Genomic DNA, 19,882 nt, shown 5'->3' with positions numbered 1-19,882 from the left:
CCCGCCACCTCGACAAGAATGTACCTCACGCGCTAACCTAATGTTTAACAGGCCACTTTTTGCCTTGAATATCTCTCCATACGCCATTAATTATTATTATTATTATTATTATTATTATTATAATGAGAGCTGATCACCTGCATGACTGTATGTGTCAAGCTCTTATTAAAAATTATGGACTCTACAACTCAATCTTTCTGAATCGGACCTTAATAAATATGCAGTTACTTACCATAAGATGTATTAATGCATACACCTAATCATACTTCTACTATTATAAATGTTAAATACAACTCAAACTTTCTCACTGTTAATATTCACTCAACAAATTTTATCAATTAAACGAACTGACAAATTTTATTTTCACTCAACAAATTTTATCAATTAAACGAACTGACACTCATATAATTATAATATGTATATAATTATATATTTATACTCTGAGTGACTCTTTGATTTAATGTATTTATATTTATTAATATAAAGTATAATTGTGTGCACATTTAAAGAATCTAACAATACATTGTATTTCAATGTACCGATTTTTCTCTTAGTACGTACCTCAAGAGGGTATCAATCAATGAATATAAAAGTTTTTTTTTTTTTTGGATAAAGAAAATAATCAGTAAAATAAATTAAAAACAAAAAGCAAACGGTGGAAAAAATCATCGTGAGCTGCAAGCAACCAATGGACAGGAACACGACAAAATTGAGAAACAAACAAAGGTCGAGGTGCGGGCTCATCACAGACACGGCATGCAACACCAAACCAAACGATTCCACGTGTCGAAATTCAGTACGTCAGAGCAATTTCCCATAATATACTACTATTCATTTTCGTCCCCACCCTCACTCTCGCACTAGTCACTGCTGAACACCGCTAGCTCTCTTATAAAACCTCTATAAACTCTCACAAAAATCTCACCGTGAAAATCTCTCTCTCTCTCCCCTTTCTGCTTACCGAAAATGTCCAACCCTCTGGACATGACTCTGGACGAGATCATCCGCAATAAGAAGAGATCTCCAGGACAAAACAGTCATTTCCGTGGCAACAACACGGGCTCGGGTGGTACTGGCCCCCAGCGTCGGGCACCGCCAAACCGCGACCGGACAGGAACGGCACCGTATCGACCGGTGAAACAAGTGAGGCACCTGTTTTCATTTTTTTAACTCTTCTTATTAGTTGCATTTTAGTTATTATTTTGTTTTTTTTGAAATATTATTGCTTGTTTGTTTTAGTGACTGAAGAGTGAAGTTGTAGCCTGAAAGTAAAAGAGAAAAACGGAAATTGCTTTTTGCTAACCAAACATGGTCTTAAGGCTTACATTCAATTATCATTCCAAGTTTTAGCTGTTGCAGTTTATTTTAATTTTCTTCTGATTTTATTTTTTACAGAAAAAAATTAAAAGTTTCAAAAAAAAAAATAATAAAAGAACAAAAAGGAAAAAGATGGAAAAAGCTATCTGTGCCAAAAACGGCATTAGGTTCCTTTTTTTTTCCCTTTTTTGGAAGTTTCCGTATAACAAAGACTGTGTGTACTCTTTTAGCCTTTATATCGCTCATAAATATACTATTATTTTTATTTAAAATATATTGTTATTACTATCTATTATTCAGAATGCAATGAAGGCGCCAGTGCAAGTGAGCACAGAAGTTATAAAGACGCAGCCGAGTAAGATGGCAGCACGCGGAGGGATTAGCACCTATGGCGGGACAAGACTTTACATATCAAACTTGCATTATGGTGTTTCTGATGAGGACATTGAGGTGCCTTAGCTTCATTTTATAACTAGTATTGTTACTGCCATTTGCATGCGTTTCTCAATACTAGCTTAATTAGAAGCTCTTACTTATATGCATGTTCACATTCTGCTTTATTTGTGATTGCTTTTGAAATATTAAAAGCAAGTTTATTCGGAAGCTTTTAAAATAGTGTATTGCAAAATCTCAACAAGTCGGCTTTTAGAAAAAACAGGTTGGTTGTGTTCACTTTTTAGACATTGCATCATATATTTTATAAATTCCACTTTGTGCATTTGGATTCTCTCCACTCTCAATTGATCATAACATTTTGTGAGCCAGAGCAATACCAAGATTGCATGCAGTAGTGACAAGATTGTTAGTAACAAATATGTTACTAGCTTATTTGTTTGCAGATGCTGTTCTCCAGTGTTGGTGAGTTGAAAACCCACGCGATCCATTATGACAGAAGTGGAAGATCAAAGGTTATCTTATAGGTTTAGGATTTGGTTCGAGTTCTTTTGGATGAAATATTTTGGTCTTGCATTTGGCTTGAACAATTGTTTTCAGGGAACTGCGGAAGTTTCGTATTTTCGCCAGGTAGATGCTCATGCAGCTATGAAAAGATTCAACAATGCCCATCTTGATGGGAAGCCATTGAAGATCGAGTTTGTGGGTGTGCAGTTGGTTGCTCCTGGTCCTGTGCCTCCAATTAAAAATAGCATTGTGGGAAGTCCGAATGTTCTCTTTACAAGGTTCGAATTTTAATGTGTTTTTCTCTGTCCCTCTCATATTTTGAGCGTGCAGCCAGTGTATTCATTTTTTCTTGCTTCGTTCAATGATGAAAGCAGTTTCAACCCCTTTATATATACTCAGTACTAAATCTACATGATCTGCCTATATTAGCATGCCTGGTTGCCGACACATGAATACATGTTGGTTCAAAATTTGAAGTCTGGGATAGTGTAGCCATTTTGATTGGTAAGATGCTTAATTAGGATTCATAATGCAATATTTCTTATTGACTAACAGAAGCAATAAAGCTTGAAACTATATGTTAAAAGGAACTCGATCTACCTGTAGTGATTCCTCTCGGTTTTCCTGGTACTCCACAAGCAGTTGCTGTTTAATTTTTCTTAGAGAAGGAAGTAAAATGCAGGAGTTGCATATAATAATTTCATTACACTGCATTGTAAATAGGCTTATTATGTGCTATCTCTTGTATCATTCAGCATTAACTACAGTTTCCATTACTGTAATTGACAGTGGTGCAAGCAGAGTTGGTGCTGGGGAAAGGCTTCGTGGTGATGCTTTTAGTGCTGGTGGTGGTCGTGGATTAGCTAGTGGTGGAGGGAACGGGAACCACCATGAGAAGAAGCTAGCGGCAGAAGATCTTGATGCTGACCTCGGCCAATACCTCTTAGAAGCCAGGCGTAAAAAATGATGTCACCTGTTCTTGCTTATCGAACCAGCAATTAGTGTCATATTAAGCTACGAGTAAGCATACTGAAATAGGATACTATTAAGAACTATGAGACACTGAAGATTCCACGAACACGGTGCCGTCTGCCTTGGGAGACAATTGTTTAGCACCTTTCTTTTGACCAATTTATTATTTGTCTTGTCAGTCAATTAATTTAGAGAGTCAACTCTGACCTGGATGAATTGGTCTTTGTCTCTAGCATGCTTTAAGCTAAGTCGAATAGGTGGGTTTCAACTTTCAGCTCAAGTTAATACGAATATTTTGCTAAATTGTTATGTGCATGAAAATAGTAATCAGTCGTCAGTTACTGCACAAATGCAGTTCAGTTCAGATTCTGAATGCCATGGGTAGTAATCCGAAGCAGGAAAAATAAGGCGGGGGCCAGAGAGAGAGAGAGAGAGAGAGAGAGAATTACTTTTGTACATCTCATATATAACTAGAAAAAAAAAAATTGAATCTGTTGTTTTGTTTTCGTTTATATGGCCAGTAATATGAGGTATGTATACCAGTAAAACCACCATATTTTGACAAACCAGAACATGTTTACTACATTTGCGGCACTAAATTATCTTGAGTGAGCATCAAATTTGGCAATCAAATCTAGAAATCTCCGTTACCGCAAGTCATAGATTGAACCGTATCAAGATTTTCATAGCATATTTTTCCAAGAAAAAAATTCACCGATTTGCGGACCGCGGTTAATTTCTGCCATGGCTTGTGAACTAAATTTCAAATTGCCAATATCAGTTCATAAACATCATTGGGATTATAGTAATATATTCAAACAAGTTGAAAGTGACCATAGGTAAGAAAATAAATCCCAACCATTGATCAATGACAGTGCTTTAGCTGATACATATAGAGCCAAATGAATTACTTTGTCTTCCCCATAAAGAAAACAAATAGGTGATTTAACAAAATATATATAGATAAAACGAGAAAAGAAAAACTAAGAAAGAATCAAACTCAGCGTTCACTATCTGAGTAGGAAGAAATAAGCATATTTCTTAACAGTAATTGTACAATACAAATTTTGCTACTGGGAGAGAGGACAAAACACGTTACACATTTACAAGGTGAAGACATCAAATATTAAACAACACATAGACCAAAAAACACATACCAGGCAAAACTTCGAAGATGTCACTCAAAAAAAGACACCTTGTGCCATTGATCATGATTAAATTGGCGAGTCTTGTAACTAATCCACCCCTTCAGCATCTTGTTATCCTATCAACCAAATACAAAATTGAATCTCTCCTCATTGCAAACAAGAAACTAAACCTCTTCTGATTTCCAAAAAAGAATTAATAATAATAATAGTAATAAAAAGAAGATAAGAAAATTATAGGTTTTCATTGTTAAAGGATGGCCATTCAGCAAGAAAGAGCTGGTATTGATTTCACCATCAGGAGTCAGTGAGTAACAATATTGAAAGGCTATGAGCAAATCTGATTCGGTACAAGGGATTCAGTGGTAGCTCAGGAATTCTTCTATCAACATAATGCTAATGCCTGCCCAATCGCTGCTTTGACATGAAGTAAAAAAGAAGAAAAGAACTTTAGTAACGATAGTGTCATATATATATATAACATCCTTTACATAATGACAATAAAAAAATTACTGCCCTTACATACATGACAATTAAAAGTGTTATGAATATTACTAAATAATCCTTTAACTTCGAATATTTACCAACAATCTGAGAATCAAAGATAAAATGGCAGTCATATACCAAGATGAAGAAGAGAGAAGTCAGTACCTTAAGATACATTAACTGCCTTGATCTACAACCTTTAACAGCATAAAGATAGGTCCTCCAACTTCAAAAAGTATTTAAGGCATCTTCTATTCTGGACGAACAAACAAGCCTTCTATCCAAAACATGCCTTCTATCCAAAACATCAGATGAAACAATGAGCTTCTTCACTTTTAACAAATGGAAGTACGCCCCAATAATCTAATTTGACTGCAGAGGCAATTTAGAACTTCCATTATCTCTGTGCAGATTGGCGAGGCACTGTAGCTGATTTAGAACATCTATGCACACATAACATTGGCTTCCTCAGGAGGGAGAGGCTGAAACCTCGTACTTTCGGCATTAATATAACATTCTTGTTTCTTTGAAGTCAAGAGTCCACGCTTTCAAACACATGCTTACAAAAATTAAGCATATATTCCCACAAAAGATTTTCAAAACTTTGCCAAATGTTGCCAGGAAGTTATAGCTCAACGGTTAAAGAGTTATAACAACCCATTACACACACTGCATTGTCCCCGGAACAAGAGCATGAAACTTGTACAAAATGTCTCATCAGATTAACACCCAGTTCAAATATCATTCGAAATGTGAAGTAGGCCACGCATCTGAAGATATAGATTCTCCAGCAATTTTTCATTGTTGCTCTGCAGAAAAAATTAATGAAAGAGCACAGGATTAACAGAAAAGCCTCAAAATTTTAAAATTAAAAAAAAAAATCAGATTGGATAACGGGACATCTATGAAGAGAAAAATTCAATCTGATTTGTGTAGTTCATGCATAGGCCTCCTCATTCAATGGTCACCTCTCGGAAAGCTAACCAATAAAATAGCCAACCACATATCACATGTATCATAATAGACTAAACCCAATTACACAGATAGCGATGCACAAATAGACATGTCAGATAGAGATGCTGACCAAGTCATTCACTGTTTACAATGCCACATCATCTTTGTTTTTTGCATCTCTATTTTAACATGAGAGCCTAATGAAAGCAATGACTGTAACCTCTTGCCGTTTATCAAACTGCACATGTCTATATGGAAATGCTGAATCTAGAACCCCAGGCCAAAGTCAAGATCTTACCAAGACTTGCATAATTGTTTTACACACTATGCTATATACACACATAAGACATACATTTACATTTGAAGGGTGTTAGAACTTGCTTCATATTTCAATGTTCCTCAAAATTGGTGTAACATCACATAATATATTAGATAGTACTGCACCTGCTGAGCCTTAAAAACAAGATTCTGGAGCATGTGCTGGTACTTTTCGGGTTTCTCAGTCATCATTCTCTGCAACATCCATAGTACAATGGATTAGAATTAAAATGGAACCACATACTCAACAAATAATCCTTGGTGAGGAAACAAATGCAAAGCATTCTTGCCTTTAGAAGAAAAGCTGAAGAATAGTAAGCCACCCTCGAATCAGTATCATCTAAAAGCTCCCTGCCAAAGCCAAACATATCAATGTCCAATATGTAAGGCAATTCATATAAAGGAGTAAGAAGTCAATAAACTCACCTAAAGAATTCTTCACCACCAACTTCTTCTTGGAATGCAGCAGGATCTGCAGTGCATTTACCAATTAAAAGCAACAGCAGGGTAGCTCGAATGTCTGATGTGGCACCAGGAAGGTTTCCTCTTCCTTTGCTTCCAACAGCGACACCCAATGAGATATTATCTGTTGCTGCTCCAGCAAGTTGAATCAATGGCCAATAAAACAAAGCAGCAGGAACACGTGCAACTAATTGCATTGGAACAACAGCCTGCCCTCCAAGAAGCTGTGCTGCCATCGATGCTGTTTCACAAATTGGAGGGCAATTCATATTATTTCCAGATCTACCACCAGTCTCCTCAAATAATTCATCCCGACGACAGCTCTCTTGTTGAAAACCACGCTCAGCAGCATCAACTTTCTTAGTTTCATCTACAGAACCGAGCACTTTACTCTGGTGCGCTCCATCTCCAAATGGCATTGCCGTTGCAGGGCAAACTTTGAGGCATAGTTGGGAAAATAGAATGTCACACATCTGGTTAGAAACAGCAAAAAGACAAGAGTTAGCAAGGCTTTTCATTACCTATACATCATAAACTATGCATGAGATAGCCTTAAATAAATCAGAACAATGTCACAAGGTTGTTCAAGGGAAACAAATTTACTAGTAAATATGATATCAAAAGTTAAATAACTCATCATATTGGTATCTCAAATTCAAGGGCCAAAAAGGATCTTGTCAGTACCACTATCTGATCAAGCAAATTTAATATAGAATTTGTCTAAAAAGAACAGGAAAAAGGATTCAAATTTTGAGATTTACCATATGTCAGTTATGTTGTGATAGAGACAATATCGTTGACATTTACTCAAATTGTTGAATAAGTTATACAAGCATATACCTTCAAGATGTTGATGCGATCAGTTTCATTTATCTGAACAACCAATAACAAAGCACTACTCATAATATCTATCACAGCATTTGCTTTCTCAAGTCGGCTATCACCATGTTCATGACCAACATCACTGCCGCTTAAGTGTTGCATTTCATTCTCATCCAGTAGAAACTTGCACCGCATGAGAAGCCTCTCAAGAACAAATAGGAATCCCCATCTAATGGTGCTGTCTTTGGACTTTAAAAGCCCACACATAAGCCAAATAGATAAAGGAACATTTGAAGAAGCTGAATAATCATGAACACCAGCATAAGCAATTTGATGTTGCAAATTTTTAATATTTGACCACACACTTGCTTCCCTTTCTTCACTAATTTCGGCAATAAGCAAATCACCTAACCATATATACCCATTCTGACGATAAGGAATTCTTTCTGAATGAAGAAGAGAATGTAAAGTCGTCCATGAGAACTTGGCTTTCATGACACCACCATTTTTGGATGTTGCACCCTCAATGCTTTCCAGAAACTTGTAAGATTTTGTTGTCTGTTTCAAATTGGAAAACTCTTTGTCTAAATGAGTGAATGAACTTATAATCATATCAAATTTTTCTATCATATTCTCCAAGAGCTGCAAAGGAGAGGGGAAAAAAAAGTGAAAAAAGGCAATTAAGAAAGCAGTCACACTCATTAAATAAATCTATTGGAGTACTACAAAACTTATGGGAGTGAACGGTCAATGAAACTGTGAAACATTTTAAAATGCCAAAGCTTGAGAAAAATAACCATAATTGTAAATCTTTCTGAGAGCTTCCATGCTCCCCCTACCAACCAACCAGAAGGAAAATAACACCCCCCCCCCCCAAAAAAAAGAAAAAAGAGCCCAGCCAATGTTCTAATTTTTCCAAATTTTTAGTCATTTTAGCAAAATTAGTGAACAGAGAAGGTCGACAGTGAAATTGCACCATACAAATATTTAAAACCTAGAAAACCTCAACTCAAGTCTTGATAGCATAATATTATGTAAATATTAAAGAAAATGAAGATCCAAGGCAGCAACTGGTTCAAAATCTATTTTAAGAATATCCATTCATTCTGAAACCTGTTTCTAGTAGAAATCTCTGCTCGTTAATAGGTTGATTGTCAAACTCAAGAAGTAAAAAGGTTACCATGCAGCTTTGCATTAGGATGTGAACTCAGAACTTTTAAGAAACCATAAATAACCATGTCATAAAAAAACAAAAATTCAACTATTATATCAGTTCAAATTGAACCTCAAGCAAAGCCAAGATAAATATAGACAGTTAAGAAGAACAATTTCTCATGCAAGTTTGTTTCTTTAAAAAAAAAAAAAGTTGAAAATCAAGCGAGAATCAGAAAATATCACATATTTGTGCAAGAAATAATCATGTAATTGTGTAAGTGTTAACATCAATGCATAAACATGGACAGTCAAACACACAAGTAATTCTCAATAAATACCCTTCCTAGTGGAAACCAAAAACACAACATAGATGCCCAAAGTTTTGGACACACATCTCGGAGACATTACCATATTTAGCCGTTCTCTATTAGGATATCTAGATAATGCAACAGAAATAGATCTTCTTAAGAACTCCCCAAAGCCTTCCAGCCCCAGCATAACAGATATATAAAAAGCTTCAGGTGCATCTGCAAGAGCAAGCAGGGCAGCAATAGGTTGAACCTCATCATCATTGTATTCAGAAACTCCGGTAGAAATGCATGTTTCATTTATTTGGTATAACACATAGTCGAACAGCACCAAATATAAATTCCGCCTTGCTTCCCTTGATTTAGCCAGTCCATACTGCATTGAGAAGACCAAGACACAGAAATAAGGTTAATACAGCTAGAATTTTAAATGGATTTAGGCTGATTTAGGTAATAAATGTATAACCAACCTTCCAACATTGAAAATGGACAAAACCTGCTAGTATTCATTCAGGATAACATGGAACTAACTATGTTTTAATGTATTTCAAAGATACACAAAAGTAAAGTAAATTTAATAACTTATCACAGGCATACAAACCCCACAAACCACTCGGAGCATATGACCATGTTAACCTCTATTCACAACAAAGAAACCACATTAGCATTTTACCATATTAACTCCTACGTAGAATAAACCCCATCAAGCGACATCTATTTCTGCTGCCTAGGATTGCTGCTGGCCTTCAGTTGGGTACTCATTCTGCATCTGAAACTAATGATTTATTGATTTTACTCCTTGTCCACCATAAGGAAAGTTAATAAAGCAAACTGAGTCGTCTGAAGAGCCCGCAGCTTATGCAAGTGCTCAAAGTAGATACTCTTCTGGTTGAATAGATTCCACACATTCAACATATTCAAGTTATTATGATGGTGTCTGAAATTACTAAGTCTCTGCAATAAAGGAACCAAACAAAGAAAAGTGGTAAGCTGAGAAGGAAATAAGACAAGCATTCTTGCGTAACACAGCAGCTGCTGGTTCAGGGATAGACTAGACTACGAGGGAACTTCACAGTTTTCCTTTTGGGCAGCTGTTCACAACTTGATCCTGCCAATAGAACCTTCTTCCAATTACTCAGACCTCAGTTGTTTCCTCAGTTCAATTTGAATTTTCCTGTCCTTCTGAAAGAGAAGATCAAACTTCCTTCATGGATACCTATTGCTCTGGTCTAGTCACCCTTGTTTCATGCTCCAGTAAACTACTTAACTTTTCAAAACTACCAAACACATTTGTTTATTTAGGCACTGATCCATAGGCTAACATGTTAGTGTACTATTGTTTAACTAATCTCATTATTACCTCCTTACTTTTATCCACAATTGTTCAAGCTTACTGTCTTATAATTCAATTCTCATTCTGTCATACAATGCATACCTCAATGAATATAGATTCAATTCCTCCAATCAGGTCAAGCTGGTCTACAAGAAAACTTGAAGCAGCATTGGAATGTCCACTGGGGACTTCATAAAGCATGTTTATTAACATGCATATAAGCTTGCAATGAACTACTTCTGCCCAAGAATTCTTCCTGCTAGTCTCCAGAAATGCTTTGATGACCTGAGGGCAGACACGGTGAAAAAATAAATAAAAAATGAAACTAATAGTTATATTGCCATAAAGATAGCAACAAGATAAGCAAACCACACCCGCACATCCCCTCTTAGCAAAGATACATGACTCTAATGCAAGCATTCTCTCTAGAAGTACAATAAGAATATTTTAAGATAGGCTAACATTCCAGTTTACCCGATTGATCCATGTTTCAGCTCTCGATAATGCAACACAATGTGGTAAGAATCATAAAAGATAATTGCCAGTTCCTTAAGTTAAAGTTGATTTTGGAAACTCTAGAAGCAGAAAACTGAAAATTTTCTTTAAATTTCTGTCCCTCATAATGTTAGCTCCTGGCAAGAACTCTTAGATGAATACATACATCCTTGGAAGTTTCTTTATGAATATTTGTCTATTCCTCTTTAACATGGAAGCACAAGGACAGCAGCAACAGAAACACAAGTTAATAAAGGATTCAAAATTATTAATTGACAGAAACTAAGATATTAGATAGAATCAATGTACATTTTATAAATTAGCAAAACATAGATATACGATTACATCTATTCCTAAGGGCTAGCTTCTTTATAGCAAATTCTCTCACGGTACTTTTCACGATGATAGACCTTTCTTTTTGTAATGAAATGACTACAGGTCTCACACATAATCACATTTGCTAAATTGAAGCATGGAAATTCTGATCATTAATCAGAGTCCCTTTCATCTTGAGTCTTTTCAAAAACCTCCAAGTCATCATCGCCTAACCTTTCTTTATTAAATTCTTACTAAATATTTATTTTCTTTTTTCTTCAGATAAGATGTCTTTTACTTGGATCCTCTTTGTTTGCTCAGATTAAGTGAGCAAGAGAGAAATGAAGGCAGAAAACAAAAAGGCAGATAGAACTTTTTCCAAATATCACCCTATAATATAACAAGATGTTGAATTTCCATGATGGTATAACAGATCAGGATGTCTGGGAAAAAAACCAAACTCACCCTTATGTCAAGACCATTCAATCGACTTCTACGAATTTTGCCCCGGTCACAGACAAAATAAAGCAAACAGCTCAGAGAAGAAGCCCAAACAGACTCCTCCTTTTCTTCAATCTGCAAAAGATTAAAAGTAAGAGCCATGAGAACAACATTTTATTAAGAAACAAAATTGTATTGAGTTAAGCAGATTGACAAAAGGTGGCCAGAATGTCCACAGGGGCCAAAGAACATCACGTAGATAGTACATTACCAACAAAAGAAGAAAATAGAAGTGAAATGAGATTATGGATAACAGTACTTTTAACATAAATTAGTTGATTAAAAGACATTATTTTCCTGACTACATATCTAAATCTTCACACATGTCACCAACTCAGATTTTTCTTTCTAGTTAAGATGCTCATTACAAGTTCTATAACAGAATCTTCAATTCAGTTCCTCTATAACTGAATAATGATTCAGAATATAAGAAAGTTTAAAGTCACAAATAATATTACAATTCATAAAATATCAACAGCAAAAGACTACTTTCAATTGATAAATCTGGGACAATTACCCTTTTTATCTAAATTATTGTATTTGAGAGACAGAGAGGGAGGGAGAGGTGGAACTGTGCTTAATAATTACAAAATTGAAATTCCTTAGAACCATTCATAGACATTTACATTGACGAATCTGACTTTTCAGAAACAAGAAGAATGAAAGAAATGTGTGAGCAACATTGTCTTCAATAAAAACAAAGTATAAAAATTTCCACCCTTTATTGGATGCCATCACAAAGCCATTGTCAAATTGCTTACCCTTTAAAACCTCAGGCGCAATTCTATCTTTGCAAGGCTTCTCATAACTAAAGCTAAGAATTAAATTTCAACAAAAATTGATGTAATATAATTTTCTGACACACATATTCATATGATTGAGCAACCAGTGAGAAACTTTCATGCTATTAATTTCTTCAAATGCATATTCTCAGTTAAAGAATAGAGAATGAGGCAAAAATATATTGATACAAGTAGAAGTTGTTTAATCAAGCAGGGAAAGGAAAAGGCTCATTTCTTGGAACAGAGGTTAGCTATATATATATATAGAGAGAGAGAGAGAGCGAGAGGCTATACCTGCACAAGGAGGAGGAGTATCTCATACAAAATATTTAGAATCCAGGACTCAAATTTATCAATAGCTGTAGAAGCGCCCAACTTCTTAGCAGAATCCACTTTCTTCTTCCCTTCTGTCGTAAGTTGGTCTTCATCATCAAAAAATGATTCTTGAGGATACTCTTCTTCAATTGTAGAAGCATCATCAGTCATCATCGGCTCCAACAAATGAGCATGGACCCCAAGGTTCAGGATTAAATCAAAAGCTCGTACTCTACAAGCTATCCTAGGAGAACTAAGCATCTCCTGAAATATAAACGGATAAGGTAAGAATCTATCAATATTTCTCATCATAAAGAAGCCAACATTTAATTGATGCAATACCTCAAGCATAGACAAAGTGAGAGGAGCAGCAGTCCCAGAATCCAGCACATACCTGTATAATAACATTTTCATTAACGTTTTATAATTAAATGAAGACATCTCAAACAAATAACAAGAAATGAATTACATGAACCAATGAAAAAGAAATTAAAGGAGGATTTAACATCCAGGTTCTTTTAGGCACCCGTTGCCAATGAGAACCCAAACCATCCTAATCTTCAGAATATCGGCTCTCAGTAACAGTAAAAAGAAATTGAAATTCATTTTATAATAAATCAGTATCATTTAACGCACATGGGAATGGTATTAAATTTGGAAAGGCTTTCTAATGAAGGAAGGTCATCTAAAGACTGAAGTACCCGACATGTCTATCATAAACAACAAAAAGCATAGGAAGTTTCAAATATTCCAACAGAAACATTATATCATAAAGCCAGCTTTGATGAATTGGAAATATAACCATCTTTGAAAACAGATAACATTTTACACCTTTTCTACATATATAACTGGCTGCCTCAAGAAATCAATGCATTAATTAACAAGGTATGATCGTACTTATTTGTGTGTTCATGAAGGGGGTGGGTTTTATATAAATATATATATATATGAAATGGGTTGGATTGGTATTAGTTTGGATGCAGCAAAAGAATTCTATTAGGTCTAATGTACTTATTCGATTTAAGAAGTACCTTGTGTCAAAATTGAGAAATTCTATGGCTCAAATCTTTAGTATTCTCTTATTTATTACATGTATCTACTATTTAGGCAGAATACCCTCACCCATTTTTACTAAGAAACTGAAAGTGAAAGAAACCTTAGAAACGGAAGAAAGAGATGTAGAAATAGAAAAAACTTTCGAAAGGGAGAGGACTAAACAGGGATATATATATATCAGAAATGTTCCAATCCGGAATTTTAAAGTGCGCAAACGTCCAGGAAAACGCATAAACCGTGCGGTTTTAAAGTTTTCCCGGATGTTTCCCGCACTTTATGATCCCGGACCAGAAAACTACTAATATATGTATGTGTATATATATATATATATATATATATTGTTTGTTTGTTCATGAAGAGAGTGGGTTAGGGTGGGGGTGGTGTGAGAGAGATGGTTCTGTAAATTAAACATAAACAATAAAGGAACAGACAAAAATAATACCAGCAAGTAAATGCATTGATACATACATGTCAATAACCAGCTTAATAAGGACGCTAACAGCGACATCCATTGTTGGCTTTCCACTATTATTGCTTAATCTAGATGATACCGTCATCACATTGACATTTGGTGAAGATGTCTCCGAGCAAACGGCAGCAATAACCTCACATACCTCAGCAGGATTCAGTCGCAAAGGTTGTTGTTCACTGGTTCACATAAGAACATTTCAATGAAATAAGAAACTATTCAAATGAGGAATTAAACATTTTGATGAAATAGATATATCATGACTGAACTATCCAAACTATGCAAGTGAAAATTAAACTAACCATAGAGAATATAGGGAATATAAGACGGTACTTCAAGATATAAGCATAGGTATGAAATAGCGTCAATAATACCAATAATCGAATAAATGATTGACATGAGAAGCATAAAAGATTCAGATGGCTAATTATAATATATAAAAAGCTGATAGACCTGTAAAAAAGCTATCAAGAGAATTATTTGGAAAAGAATTGGATCTCTCGTTTTGTACCTGAAGAGGTAATCCAACTGCCTTCACGAGCACGTGGACGGAATGTGTTCACAGGAGCATTCTCCCTGCAAAACAGGCAGTACAATGGTTAGAACAAGTATCTGATAAGCTTGTTGACAACAAAGTTGGTATCAATAGTGTAGTTCTTTGTCAATTTGAAATTTCAGCAATCATTTTAAACAAGACTCCACAAAATAGCTTAACCTCCAAAATAAGCAGAGTATAACTTTGAAGTTCATAGCCATATATTAAGACGATCGTAGAAAGACAAAAGTAAAATTTTGGTTTTCCTTTGGATGAAGCTTTATGATAACATAGGCAACAGAAGGGAGAATCCAGATGCCTTTTCACTTTTTCAAGAAACATTGAAAAAATAAGAACTCATATTTATAAAGTTGCAAAACTATAAAGATCTAGGACAAATACGAAGTTATGTATTCGGTTGTAATTCACTAGGGCCTAGGGTTGCAAGTAGAAAGTGTTTCAAGATTTCAAGCAATAATAATTTTATTTTGGAAAATAGATTCCTGTAATAAATAGAAAAAACTTTAAAGTAAATAGTTTAAGGGATGGTAATTGATGAGAAAAATATGTTAGATTATTGGACGCACAAAGTGTCAGGAGAGGGATGTAACTTTTTGTGGTCCAGAAAAGTACGAAAATGAAACCCTTCTAATGTCGTGTAGAAATGAAGAGAATAAATCACATCCTAGCAAATTGATAAACTCCCATACTCCCTCCAGGGTCAAAGACATACATTTTAAACTATTAAATTAATGCACTCTCAATGGCTGTTTTCTCAAAATTCTTTACCGGCAGACATCTCACATGCCACATACCAGCAAATGTCAAACATACCTCAGCCAATTTATTAATAATAAGTGATGAACGGAGCAAATGATAATTTGAAAAACGGAAAAGACAGAAGAAACATGCCAAATTTGACGAGGCCCAGCTTTAGTGCGCTTAGATGCAGTTACGGCTGTCAAGTGAGAACGAGCAGAGGCTGAATTAGTGATTGTTGTAGCTGAAGAAGGCTGCAGCAGTTGATCAAGGTAAGGCATATCATTAGTTCCAATATATTTCCAGGGCTGGCCTTTCATTTTAGCTTCCATGTCTCCCAGAAGGAGAGCAGCAGCACCTACTTCCAAGAAATTAAGTGAACTCATTTCTTGAATAGTCGCAACACGATCACTGCATTAAACACAATACAATACAGGAAAAACATGAAGAAAAGAAACACCATAGATAGTGCGTATTGAAAATTCCAGTGTAAAAGAACCCAAACTCAAAAGAATAATATTTCATATCCCAAAAGATTTAGCCCAAATGAGGTGGCATATGAGATGCCACTTCATTTGGGATGAATCTTTCGGGACAACTTTCGGGATATGTAGCATTTCTCACTCAAAGAATACATGCAAAAATCAATTACCCTTCAGTTGACATGGATGATGGCTGACTTTCATCTAGCCATCGCCATTTAAGGACATCAAGGGCAATGTAATCAAGATCTTCCATTCCATCGGCTTCTTCAATATTGGATAAGGTTGAAACAGATAAAGTTGCAGAATCTTTATTCTCTGCAGATTCTACAACATTTGCAGGAATAATCTGAGAATTGAAGGATCTGCTCAACAAGGATGATAACGTAGGAAGTGCCTGCCTTGATGCAGAGGGTGATCCAGCAAAAGATGCTGGTTGGAATGACCTCCTTGGGATATGCTGAGCCACTAAGGAACGAACGTAATTCAATGACTTTACAAGCGTTCCAGAAGTAAAACTAGATACGGGTAAAGAAGGAGAAGCATTCACAGAAGCCGTTGATGCCCCAGATTGTTGATTCAGAGATCGTGACCACGGCGACACTTTCCGGTTAGGGGTAATGGCACACTCAGAAATTGTGTTCAGACAAAATCGATCAATCTGCAGCAAAGTCTCCTCACTAGGCTTATATCTGCAACAAGTGACAGAATGATAAACATAAAATCATTAAAGAAATAAACTCATAAAGTAGCAACTTAGTTGACAGAATTTCCTGTACTAAATGCCATCAGGTTATTCCATGTATGTTAGAAATGTGTCCAACCACTGAGAATTGACTAACCTATAAATTCATATTAACCATTCTTCTTTTCAAGAATGACAAAACAGGCGAAAAGTTAAAAGACAACTGTAATAAATGTGTAATGCTAGAATGTCAATTCCGGCTTACCAATGAAATAAAGCTATCATTGATTCTCAGACAATCCACAATATCTCACACTCAGATAAAAAAAGGTAATTTAGAAAACAGGTTTGTAGTCAGAACAACATACCGTAGAAGGTAACGTTTCAAAAGGGCCACGCACCTTGCAACCACTGCTGGGCTGTTGCAAAATTAAGCAAAATTATCAGGAAAAGAGTTGCCCATTGTGACAAAAATAATGTACTAATAATGCTTTGAGGTAAACCAACAACTAATACTACCTGCGCTCCCTCTCTGCAATTGTATGTTCTATGATCACACTATACGCCATGTCAGTTGTAGCAGGACTAGCCAGATAATCCTGTCATATATATACAAATTTTTAGGTTCAACTTCAGATTCTCTTTTGCAACGAAATTATGTAAACAAATAGAGTTATTAATAGCCCAGAGTATAAAGTACGTTCAAGACATCGTTTGGTTCTCAATAATAACAAAAGCAAATAAATTTTTAAAACTCAAAATTAAGCTTTTCCAATTTGTTACTCAAGAAACTATAACTATGAAAGTCTACAAGTATTATGCATTACGACAATAAAACAATCTAACGCAACAATTTGGATGCAGTAGCAGGTATGTTTCCATCTCTGAGAAATTATACAGAATCAACCAAAACAATACTCAAAATATGGATGCAAAAAATTGCCAAATTCAAAACTAGCTAGTATGACAAATGAAATGCCACGCACTTAATTTTTTTTTCACATTGACAAAATCAAATGTTAGCAAAAGTGCGCCATATCGAAGCCAAGATTCGCATTAGTCCAACACTAGAAAAACAAAATATCACGATAAATTCAAATCCGCAATCACAAGATCCAAACAAAACTCAACTACAAAACGACTCACACGAAGAGTCCTCGAAGCCTCAAAAACGACGCCGGAGGGACTGCCAGGGTGAAGCAAACTAGGAGAGGAAGATGCAGCCGAGGAGGAGAGACAATCAGCGACGGCTCGGCGCAGCGGCTCTGGCGGCTTCTTCATAGACGAAGATCTCAATCTGGAGACTCCACTAACGCCACCGCCGACGCCTAACCTCAAGCTCCCCGGGCTCCGGCCGGGGCTGTAAATAGACGACATGAGCAAAGCGAGTGAGAGTGCACGAAAGTTTCTGTGCAACTAAAGGTGAAATTAAATAATATAATTATCTTTATTAGGTTTGATAGTCGAGTGCTGTTTGTTGTTTGTTACAGTGGATTTGATTTTAATTCTACATTTGGAGAAATGAAATTTAGAGAAGAAGAGACAGTGTTGGAGATTTGGAATTGGGGGAATTTTTCTTTGTTCTTCGCCGTTTGTTTCTTTAATTCCGGTAACGTGCTATGCGGTGTCATTATTAGCTGGCAAGCGCTAAATCTTGTCACTTTGAGTGTGTGACGGAATCGAATTTTTTTGAAAATTACGTACTGTATTCAGTTTTTCTAAAGACTTGATGTGATTAAAGGGTAATTTTGGAATTGTGGTTTAAATTTTTTTACAAAATGACGAAAATTCCTGTTTCGATCATCAATTTGGCTATTTGCGCCTATCGCTATGAAGGGCAATCCATCGGGTCGGGCTCGGGCTTTAAATTAAAAGCCCGACCCTAAGAAAAGTCCTATCATTTGTATTATTTGGGCCATAGTTGGGTCAGGGTTGGGCCCGACTCGACCATAAATTTCTTTTTACACTATTTTGCCAACAACATCTAATTTTATGACTACATCTTAATTTTATTTATGTTACTTTATAATTTTTATTCTCTTTTTAGTTACAATACCATGAATATAAAATAAAAGAAACAATTTTTCTAATTTAAAATAATTCACCACACAATATGCTAAATATACAATATAATTAATTACAAAATAATTCAGAAAACAACCAAATTAATAGGAATGATTTTTTTATAATTCAATTCCACAATCCAATATTAAAACACACAATGCAATTAAATTTAGAACACATGATTCAATTCTACAACCATTTATTCTATACACAATTCAATTTCACAAGGACCACAACCATTTGTATTTTTTTTTAAATATAGAGTCGGGTTGGCTTAAGCTCGGCCATGACCCGAAATTTGATCATGCCTACAAATTTTGGCCTAATCCCGACTCGAAACCCGAATATTCGGGTCAAAATCCGAAAAATTAGGGTTGGATCAGTCATGTCAATTTGCCGTCCCTACCTATCGCTTCTCAACTGATCATCATCAACTCTCTCAAGCAATTCGTTTACGTAATTCCAATTATTTCCAACAATGTGTTTACCATTTTTTCAAAAATCAAAATAAAAAATGTGTGCACTTGATATATATTCAAGAATTAATTTATTATTAGTCAGAAACATGTTTCGGCCATGTTTGTCAAAATTTATCAGAAGTCATCATGAATACTATTTAAGTTTATTGAGTCATGTTTTTATATGTTTATTTTCTTAGCAAAACTATTATATTGTTTTAAGAACTGCTTTCTAACAGTAAAGCTCTAGATCTTTAGCCAAATTTGGTGATCCATTATCATTTTATTTGAGCATTTGAAGTATACACTCATGTAAATAATGTAATTTAATTTTAATTTTTACTTAAAATTTTGACATAAATTTTGAGTCATTGATTTTAAGCAACTAATGATAGATATTGAAAATTAAATTAGCATTTAATAATGGTTGTTCATCCACTATTGGGTTGATTAAAATCAATAACTTAAAATTTATGTTAAAAATTTTCGTTAAAATAGCCAAACTCCCTAAATAAACAATCTATCTCATCTTTCACACTAAATGAATAGCAACCTCATTTAGAAAATATCTAGTTAAATTTGTGTATGTGTGTATAAATAATTGTAATAATATTTTCTCAAAAAATAATAATACAATTTTAAAAAATAAATTTAGAGTGGTGGTTCAAAACTCCTTATGAGACCTCTTTCATAAGATAAATCTCATTAAGAAATTAAAATTGTAAAACCCCCAAATTTCATTTAAAAAATAACCCCTTCATTACTTTGTGTTTAAGAGCATGCAGCTTCCTCCA

The 19,882-nt window shown here is 35.1% G+C and overlaps 2 protein-coding genes across 2 annotated transcripts; one reads left to right on the top strand and one right to left on the bottom strand.

Moving 5' to 3' along the window:
• The first annotated feature begins 860 nt into the window (after window positions 1-860).
• On the top strand, window positions 861-3,594 carry LOC18045287 (THO complex subunit 4B). Its single transcript, XM_006435973.2, has 5 exons — window positions 861-1,143; window positions 1,618-1,767; window positions 2,157-2,225; window positions 2,311-2,495; window positions 3,007-3,594. The coding sequence occupies exons 1-5, from the start codon at window positions 967-969 to the stop codon at window positions 3,182-3,184; spliced, it is 759 nt and encodes a 252-aa protein (XP_006436036.1). The 5' UTR covers window positions 861-966; the 3' UTR covers window positions 3,185-3,594.
• Window positions 3,595-4,130: 536 nt separating this feature from the next.
• On the bottom strand, window positions 4,131-18,249 carry LOC18045286. Its single transcript, XM_024185608.1, has 18 exons — window positions 17,713-18,249; window positions 17,086-17,165; window positions 16,935-16,985; window positions 16,052-16,573; window positions 15,553-15,810; window positions 14,617-14,681; window positions 14,105-14,291; window positions 12,923-12,974; window positions 12,560-12,844; window positions 11,448-11,558; window positions 10,275-10,457; window positions 8,940-9,215; window positions 7,395-8,018; window positions 6,519-7,027; window positions 6,383-6,443; window positions 6,219-6,287; window positions 4,986-5,629; window positions 4,131-4,748 (listed from the first exon to the last, which is right to left on the bottom strand). Exons 1-17 carry the CDS (start codon window positions 17,941-17,943, stop codon window positions 5,555-5,557), a joined length of 3,639 nt encoding a protein of 1,212 aa, XP_024041376.1. The 5' UTR covers window positions 17,944-18,249; the 3' UTR covers window positions 4,131-4,748; window positions 4,986-5,554.
• Window positions 18,250-19,882: the final 1,633 nt, after the last annotated feature.

The sequence above is a fragment of the Citrus clementina genome, unplaced genomic scaffold (assembly GCF_000493195.1).
Source record: "Citrus clementina cultivar Clemenules unplaced genomic scaffold, Citrus_clementina_v1.0 scaffold_4, whole genome shotgun sequence".
NCBI lineage: Eukaryota > Viridiplantae > Streptophyta > Magnoliopsida > Sapindales > Rutaceae > Citrus > Citrus x clementina.
The sequence above is the reverse complement of the archived record's forward strand: the minus strand, read 5'-3'. Positions and strand labels throughout refer to the sequence as shown.

What these genes read in the sequence shown, in the direction of transcription:
- LOC18045287 (XM_006435973.2), top strand. Translation starts at nt 967, where the DNA reads ATGTCCAACCCTCTGGACATGACTCTGGACGAGATCATCCGCAATAAG. An exon ending in CGTATCGACCGGTGAAACAA is followed by an intron (nt 1,144 to 1,617) that starts GTGAGGCACCTG and finishes TCTATTATTCAG; the next exon opens with AATGCAATGAAGGCGCCAGT. An exon ending in CCGAATGTTCTCTTTACAAG is followed by an intron (nt 2,496 to 3,006) that starts GTTCGAATTTTA and finishes TGTAATTGACAG; the next exon opens with TGGTGCAAGCAGAGTTGGTG.
- LOC18045286 (XM_024185608.1), bottom strand. Translation starts at nt 17,943, where the DNA reads ATGTCGTCTATTTACAGCCCCGGCCGGAGCCCGGGGAGCTTGAGGTTA. An exon ending in TCATCCATGTCAACTGAAGG is followed by an intron (nt 15,811 to 16,051) that starts GTAATTGATTTT and finishes TGTTTAATGCAG; the next exon opens with TGATCGTGTTGCGACTATTC. An exon ending in GGTGGTGAAGAATTCTTTAG is followed by an intron (nt 6,444 to 6,518) that starts GTGAGTTTATTG and finishes TGGCTTTGGCAG; the next exon opens with GGAGCTTTTAGATGATACTG.